This window comes from Carettochelys insculpta, chromosome 13 (assembly GCF_033958435.1).
Source record: "Carettochelys insculpta isolate YL-2023 chromosome 13, ASM3395843v1, whole genome shotgun sequence".
NCBI lineage: Eukaryota > Metazoa > Chordata > Testudines > Carettochelyidae > Carettochelys > Carettochelys insculpta.
This window is the reverse complement of record NC_134149.1, coordinates 26,938,104-26,946,979: the sequence shown is the minus strand read 5'-3', so window position 1 is coordinate 26,946,979 and position 8,876 is coordinate 26,938,104. Positions and strand designations below refer to the sequence as shown.

Genomic DNA, 8,876 nt, shown 5'->3' with positions numbered 1-8,876 from the left:
TTCCTCTGGGAGTTGCAGCATGGGGTTAAGGTCATGCCAATTAGTCTGAATCAGGTTTTGAGAAGCTGTGTTGGCATCGAGTGTGGGGCTGCTACGGCTCATAAAGGTCCCATTGTTAGGAAAAGAGTGGGATTAACTGAGTAGCTGCTGGAGTTTGGGAGGGGGGGAAAAACAGGCTTTTCTGCTGACGCATACTTGTGGGGTTTTACATGAGCTTTGTGTCACTGAGGAGGCTTAGGAAGGGGAGTTATCAAGTCCTTTGGGCTGGGTAAAGGCCCACAGGTGGGTGGCATCGGAAATCCCCCACAAACGAAATCAAAGCAGCAAGAGTGCCTGGGTGAGGAAGGTCTGGCCCTTTTGGCCCCCCTGCAGTCTTCTTACCTGACAGTGGCTGAGATCAGACATTAATGGCTGCTTTATTATTACCTTTCCAGAGACCGGCTTCTGGCAATGGCCACGTCAGTGGGGACCTTCCCAGCTGCTCAGCTGATGCCAGTATCGGTGTCCCAGCTGACAGCAAATACCACCAGTGAAAGTGAGGAGAGCTGCGTCTTCAATGAGGAGTTTAAATTCATCCTTCTGCCCGTGTCCTACGCGCTGGTCTTTGTGGTTGGTCTGCTGCTCAATTCCTGGGCCTTGTGGATGTTCATCTGGAAGATGAGGCCCTGGAACGCCACCACCACCTACATGTTCAATCTGGCTGTCTCAGACACTCTGTATGTACTTTCCCTCCCCACCCTGGTCTATTATTATGCTGACCGCAACAACTGGCCCTTTGGGGTTGGACTCTGCAAGATTGTGCGCTTCCTCTTCTACGCCAACCTGTACTGCAGCATCCTCTTCCTCACCTGCATCAGCGTGCACCGCTACGTGGGGATCTGCCACCCCATTCAGTCCCTCAGATGGGTGAAGACTAAGCATGCCCGGCTCACCTGCGTGGGGGTGTGGTTCATCGTCACCATCTGCCTCATACCTAACCTGATCTTTGTCACCACCAGCACCAGAGGCAACGACACCCTTTGCCACGACACCACCAAGCCTGAAGAGTTCGACCACTACGTGCACTATAGCTCCTCCATCATGACTCTCCTCTTCGGCGTACCCTTCCTGGTGATTGTCGTGTGCTACAGCCTGATGGCTAAGAGACTGTGGAAAACCAGCATGCCCGGCTCCAACCAGAGCATCCCCTCCTACAAGAAACGCTCCATCAAGATGATCATCATTGTAATCACCGTCTTTGCCATCTGCTTCCTTCCCTTCCACATAACGCGGACACTGTACTACTCTGCCCGGCTGCTCCAAGCCAACTGCAAGACCCTCAACATCGTCAACTTCACCTACAAGATCACACGGCCACTGGCCAGCGTCAACAGCTGCATAGACCCCATCTTGTACTTCCTGGTGGGGGATAAGTACAGGGGAAGGCTGCGCCGAGCTGCGGTCAAAATGCCCAGATCAGAGCACACATCCTCTCTAGCCTTTGCTGCACAGCTCAAAAAGAACGGCTTGTCCATCTCCCAAGGTGCCACAGACTCCAGGACTGATTCCTAAGTGAAGGGAGTGAAACTGACCTCCAGCGGAAGCAGTGAGGGGTACTGAAAGGGCCAGAGCCCAGGCAGTCAGTCTGCCTATAGGCCAGCGTGTGGGGCCAGGGTTAGGGACGCAGTGGACTTGCAGGGTTTGGCTCACTCCAGAACGGTGGTCTCCTCCATCTCCTCCTAGCCACAGTAAATTATTTCCCCACTGTGCTGTGTCGGCTTCTGAGCGTCATTCTGGCCCCCAGGTTTAGCCTCTGAATGGTTCTGAACTAGGCTTACATTTCTTGTCCCTGAGCATGCCCCTCCCCTCTCACACAGGCTGAACACCTGCGTCCGAGCCAGGGACATTCCCTGTCTTACCACAGCTTGAGAAGACTGCTCTGAGTAATGCCACTGGGAGGACAGAGAGAAGTGACCCCCTATGTCCTGTAACATCCACCCTCTAAGGAAGCAGGACTGTCAAAACTGAGAAGCGAATGAAAGCCTGACAGCAGTGATTTCTCTGTTTCAGACGTAAGTGGGGACAGAGCAGTGGGAAAAGAGGGGATGTGGTGGCACCGCTCTGATCAGAACCCCAAGGCTGAGGGCTGAGAGATGAAGGGTTCTCCCATGGGAAAGGAGCCAGCAAGTTACAAATCACTTAGGAAAATTAGATGTCTGCAAGTCACCAGGGCCTGATGAAATGCACCCTAGAATACTCAAGGAGCTGATAGAGGAGGTATCTGAGCCTTTATCTTTCATCTTTGGAAAATCATGGGAGACAGGAGAGATTCCAGAAGACTGGAAAAGTGCCCATCTATAAAAAGGGGAATAAGAATAACCCAGGATACTACAGGCCAGTCAGCTCAACTTCAGTGCCAGGAAAGATAACGGAACAGGTAATTAAAGAAATCATCTGCAAGCACTTGGAAGGTGGTAAGGTGATAGGGAACAGCCAGCATGGATTTGTAAAGAACAAATCAAGTCAAACTAATCTGATAGCTTTCTTTGATAGGATAACGAGCCTTGTGGATAGGGGAAGAGTGGTAGATGTGGTATACCTAGACTTTAGTAAAGCATTTGATATGGTCTCGCATGATATTCTTATAAAAAAACTAGGCAAATACAATTTAGATGAGGCTACTATAAGATGTGTGCATAACTGGCTGGATAACCGTACCCAGAGAGTAGTTCTTAATGGTTCTCAGTCTTGCTGGAAAAGTATAACAAGTGGGGTTCTGCTGGGGTCTGTGCTACAACCGGTTCTGTTCAATATCTTCATCAATGATTTAGATATTGACATACAAAGTATGCTTATTGAGTTTGCAGATGATACCAAGCTGGGAGGGGTTGCAACTGCTTTGGAGATAGGGTCATAATTCAAAAGGATCCTGATAAATTGGAAAAATTGTCTGAGGTAAACAGGATGAAGTTTAATAAGGACAAACACAAAGTGCTCCACTTGGGAAGGAACAATCAGTTTCACACATACAGAATGGGGAGAAACTGTCTAGGAATGACTACAGCAGAAAGGGATCTAGGGGTTATTGTGGACCACAAGCTAACTATGCGTCAACAGTGTGATGCTGTTGCAACAAAAGCAAACATGATTCTGGGATGCATTAACAGGTGTGTCGTGAACAAGACACGAGAAGTCATTCTTCCGCTCTACTCTGCGCTGGTTAGGCCTCAGCTGGAGTATTGTGTCCAGTTCTGGGCACCACAGTTCAAGAAAGATGTGGAGAAATTAGGGAGGATCCAAAAAAGAGCGACAAGAATGATTAAAAGTCTAGAGAATGTGACCTATGAAGAAAGGCTGAAAGAATTGGGCTTGTTTAGTTTGGAAAAGAGAAGATTGAGGGGCGACATGATCGCAGTTTTCAGGTATCTAAAAGGGTGTCATAAGGAGGAGGGAGAAAACTTGTTCTTTTTGGCCTCTGAGGCTAGAACAAGAGGCAATGGGCTTAAACTGCAGCAAGGGAGGTTTAGGTTGGACATTAGGAAAAAGTTCCTAACTGTCAGGGCGGTCAAACAGTGGAATAAATTGCCAAAGGAGGTTGTGGAATCTCCATCGCTAGAGATATTTAAGAACAGGTTAGATATATGTCTATCAGGGATGGTTTAGACAGTAGTTGGTCCTGCCATTGGCGCAGAGGCCTGGACTTGATGGCCTCTCGAGGTCCGTTCCAGTCCTAGTGTCCTATGATTCTATGATAAGTTACCACAGGACACAAAACTGGCCTCCAGAAGCCTTCTGAGGGAAGCCCAAGTAGGTTGTCTCAAGCAGTCTGGATTCCCGTGCCCAACGGCCTGGCCCTTTGCTGGCCATACGTTCAGCCAAAGCGGGTCTGTCAGAGCCGCAATTTTTCTGACCATGCTCAGAGCTCACTAGGTCATGGCCCAAGTCAGTATTTGTAGGGATTCGTGGCTGCCATGCCAGCTGTGAACTCCCTGTGGCAGAAGGGTATCTCTGGGATTACTGACCATCACTGACTTTGCCTGTTTTGCCTTGCTTTCCTTCTGCTGCACTAAGGTGGGGGAAACTGAGTCTGAATCAGAAGTGACAGGAGCTGAGCTGCTGGGGTTGTTGCAGGCACCCCACCAAGAGGCAGCCAGGGTAGGCAAAGGATCATTTTCCTGGCACTGGCTCTAGCAGTGCAGAAGAGAGTTTGGGGCTGGCTCTGGCAGGATGCGGCGGAGGAGGTAGGAATCTCTGTAGAGTTAAACCCTGCACAGCAGCCATCAGATTGTGTGCATGTGTTGTAGATGCTGTTACATGTCTCTATCCCTTTGACAATGGGAGGGCATGACGCACCGTGTAACTAGGAGAGAAGGCACCACAGCACATTTGTCCTTCACTCTCCTAGCTTCAGGTGCGTGGGCACAGAGCCCTGGGCAATGAAGCTGATGAGGGCAACTAACTGATCTGTGAATAAAATGTTCTCCTGAGCAGTTTTCCTGAGGCCCGGGAGAGGACCATTTCCCTTCCCAGGAAAGGAATAAACAGGAGAGAATCGGCAGGAGAATGTTTTAAATCCCTCATTAAAGATCCATTTGGCTCAGCCTGGCTGTGAAGTGTCCGTTACTGGAAGCTGAGGAGGGAAGGAAGGAAGGAATGCCAGGTGACACGTCTGCCCCGGCCCAGTGGCTTGGCCCACTTCTGTAGGCCCTCAGGAGAGTTCACAGCCAGTCTCACCTCAGGCCTCCTGGAAATGGCCGGAGTGAACTTTCCCCTGCAGTCGGAGTGGGGAGCTAGCTAAGGGCACAGCTGCCTCCAGATAGGTCTGGTAAAGGGAAGGGTATCAGAGGACAAGGCCCAAGAGGGTGGTTTCCAAGGCCTAAAAGAAGGTCTTAGGTGATTTGTGAAGTAGGTATAGTACTGAATAGAGACTCCAAGCTCACCATACTCTGTGCCTCCATTTCTCCCGCCGATGGTATTTCCCCAGCCCCCTTGTGGGCACAAATACTCCAGTACTCAAGGAGCACAAAGGCCTGTGGTGGGGAGGGGGCATTTCTCCTGTTGTTTGCTAATCTTTCCCACTAGACCATACTCGAAATGGGTGTCACCCACCACCATGCCCATCCTGTCTCCGAGCGTCTCTCCCAGCTCAGAATGGCCTTGTTTACACAGGTTCTGACATTTCAGCCTCTGATACGTGCCCCTTGGATTCTGGCTTCTTTCCCACTTCATGGTGAGAGTCAAGGAGCAAGGAAGGTTCATCACTTAATGTTCTGTTTTCCTCAGCTAGGTATTAGCCAAACTCCAGCAAGCATTTCTAAAGGCAGTCATCCCTCAGCCTGACAAGTCCCTAGCATGACCTGGCTTGGTACCTAGGTTGCTTAGGACATGTGTGTTTGCATTTAATACTAACAGTGCAACAGCTAAGCCAGGTAATTGGGAGTGTAAAGTACTTTGAGGCACTATCATAGGATATTAACAAGCTCTTTGGAATCTGTTGCCTTTATTGGTGTTTACTTTTGAAATGTTTGCACAGCCCTTGTGTTGACTTCTGCGGGGGCATTGGGTTATGCTCGCAAGGGAGTACCCAGGTAAGGATGTGACATGATCCAGTGATTATGCTGGATCCTTATGACTACTACAGGAGGTGGTAATGGAAAATATCTTCTGCACTCTGGAATTCATGAGCCCAGCCTGCCTGCTGCGGGGAGCAGATCTAGAGGAGAGAGAGGAGACATACACAGGGTAGAGCCAATGACAATCTGAAAGGGGAGCTGAGAAGCAGCTCTCCGCAGGATGAGGGTCATACCACTCTGCCTGGGCCCTAGGGTGATCTTTGCTTTCAAAACTGCTGCCATCTACATACAGGACACAGCTCAGCAGGATGCCCCCAGGCCTGAGCCCAGCACTGCACAGGGCACCACCCTATCACCCGATTTCCCAGCAGCAAAGCAAAAACTTCAGGCTAACAGATGGTTTTTGTCCCTCATGTTTTCTGCCATGGCGGCTGCGGGGTCAGGTGCAGAAGCTGCCTTCTGACCATGAATACTCCTGAAAGCCAGAAACAAGCTTCCTAGTGGTTTATAATTGGCCTGGTCCTCTCACTCCTGTGTGGGTGCCCTGCACCAGGTACTGCTGTTCTCGTCTCCAGAGATGGCTGCATTTCAGTGGGTGCACGGTCATGCAAATTGCTTTGGGAGCCCTAGGAGTGGGGGAAATTCCTACCATTCTTTCAGCCCTGTTGTCTCAGAGATTCCCTGAAAAGCAGTTCCTGAGCCGTGCAGCCTTGAGCCGCATCCTCCAGGGTTTAGTACCAGCATGTCCCATGAGCGGGGCTAATCCATGCATTACATTGCCTGCCATATGGGTGGCCTCAGACACTGCCCCACTCAGAGGCCCTCAGCAGCTGCCCTATCCAGCAGGCAGCAAGCTGAGGCTTTGCTTGCAAGTGGAGTGGAGCTCTGCAAGAAAGTTAATCCCAGCCTTAACGCTGGGCCATCCCCGTGCTACTACCAGCTGCCTGACGTTACTCACTCTGTTTGAGAAAAAAAACACTAAACCCTGGGACCTGAGCTACGTGCCATGGGCTGGGTAAAGATGCTCCGGTTTGGGGAGCTACCATGTGCACTCCCCTGGCATCATTAGAACTGTCTCACTGCAGAGACCAGAGTTAGGCCAGGGCACTCAGTTCTTCCATAGGCCGTCACTGTCCCCAGAGCTCCAGGCACGGCAGCAGAGCGGGATGGCCCAGCTGAGAGGCATGGAGTTCGCTCAGAGCAGAATTCCAGGGCCCCAGGCAATTGGAAAGGAACCCCGTAGTAGACACTGTGATCTTAGGATCATCCCTGGTATGCCCTGGGCTTGACAGTCACTTAGGACTTCCTCCCTCTTACCCATTAAGCTACTCCTTGCACACGGGCCCACAAAAGACCCTTTGTTATTTGTACAGTAGGAACAGCAGGTGAGCTGCCCCCTTGACTGCTCAAAAGAGCTGCCTTCAGCAGGGACCAGCGAGTGCACCCTTGGGCTGGGTGCTGCAGCAGCCAGAGAACCACACGTCCCTTCTCCTAAGAAGAGCAAGAGGTGTTGGACAGGAGTGTGTGCTCTGTGCTTGTCCCTATCTCTGTATGTCACCCTTCGGGTGTGTAAGGAGCAGTGCCAGTTTGCATCCATGTCTGCAGATGGAGGCAGACATCCAGGTGCACAGTTATGCTTTTAACCCATAGCTAGGTGTGTGGGCTACAGCTTGGTGCTTCCCCTCTTGCAGAATTGCCCCCTTCCTCACACAACATGGCCATGTCGGTAGGAGAGTTAACAACCATGTTCAACCCACACTTACAGAGGTGAGCAATAGACAAACCCCATTCCATTGGCACCCCAGCCGGAGAGCCACAGGAGGACCGGCCCCTACAGCATAGCTCGGCCCTTGTGTTTTGTCAGAGCCAGTATGGAACATCCCATGTCCCACCCCTGCCCTTGGAAGACAACACTCAAGCTCAGCACCTCTCACTGCCAGGATGTTAGCTAGCTCTGAGAGCATCTGCATTTTCTCTGGTTTCATTTTCTCTGAGTCACACCTGCCTTTACCCTCTGGCTGGGTCAGTGCCACTTGTGGGCCCCAGAATCGTTGTTTGGTCAACAGTCCCCTGGTATGCAGACTGCCTGTCCTTGCTGGGGTTCAGGCTTTGGTCCCTTGGCTTGAAGGGCAGCAGGTAGAAGCCCCCTGGTCCAACCAGGCTGAGTAACCTGTCCTTCCCAGCCTCCAGCTGAGTCCTGAGGCTACCAGGGGCAAGGAGCCCCAGACACTCCTTGTGGGAGTACCTCACCTCACGTGGCCTCCTATCTCTGATACTATTGATAGTCTCCTTCCCCCCTCTCTAACGCTCCCCTCACCTGCTCTAAGCTCATTTGACTCCAACCTCCACTCTCCCTTCCTTTTTGTGGCAAGGCTTTTAAAAGGCCCCTGGCAGCCTCAAGTGGGACCAGCTGGGCCTAATTGATTTATAGCAGCCTCTTCTCTCACTTTGCCTGTGATAACACCTGATTAGCCAGGGCTGTTTCTGCCTCTTAGAGCTGCCTCTCTCCCCTTGTAAGCTAGCCCCCTGGCCTGGCCCTGTCATAACCCCTAACTAACCTCTCACTCTCCCCAGGGAACATGTTTGTCAGAGGTTTGAAGAATTACTCCCCCTCCCCGACACACACACACTTTCTCTCTCTAGGCTTTCCCACCACACACCTGATCATTTTTCTTGCTCTGCTCAAATCCCCTGCCCCGTGGTTCCCAGACAGCACTGCATTCTCCCAGGTGTGGTCACCCCAGAGACTTGGCTATCGCTGTGCCAGGACCTAAGCGCATGTCCCCGCACAGCTCCCTATGCACTGGCCTTTCCTGCTGCTGATTCAGAGACGGGGCCAAGAAAGTGTGGGGCTGGGATCTATGAGGAAAGAAAGTGGTGGGTGGCACATACAGGGGATGGCACAACTCAGACAGGGAATAAGACGTGTGGGGAAGGGGAGATGCAAAGGGAAAATCTTGTGCATCCTGGCTGTATCCTGGCCCAGAAATCCCCTGCCTATACATCCCTCTGCAGTGTGGGAAGTCATGGCCCCATCTTGGTTCTAAGGCTGAGGCAAAGCTGCCTTTGCGAGCCACCCTAGGGAGAGCTCTCCAGCCCAGCACAGCGATGACACGTCCTATCAGGGGTAAACGGCCCGGCATGCCCACTACCGAGCTACATGTTCAGGAGACGCAAAATCAAACCCACCCAGGAGGCTCCTTCCTACACGGGCATCAGGACAGACACAAGGCCGCTGGGGGTGTAGCTGCCCAGCTTTCCTTAGGCAAGGAGCAGCAGCCAACTCCTCTGAGATCCTCAGTGTCAGGGTCTTGTCCTTCACAG

At 51.6% G+C, this 8,876-nt stretch overlaps 1 protein-coding gene across 1 annotated transcript; it reads left to right on the top strand.

Annotated features, from left to right (window-relative positions):
- Window positions 1–450: 450 nt before the first annotated feature.
- P2RY4 (pyrimidinergic receptor P2Y4) lies at window positions 451–1,572 on the top strand. The gene has a single exon (XM_075007878.1). The coding sequence runs from the start codon at window positions 451–453 to the stop codon at window positions 1,549–1,551; it is 1,101 nt and encodes a 366-aa protein (XP_074863979.1). The 3' UTR covers window positions 1,552–1,572.
- The last annotated feature ends 7,304 nt before the right edge of the window (window positions 1,573–8,876 follow it).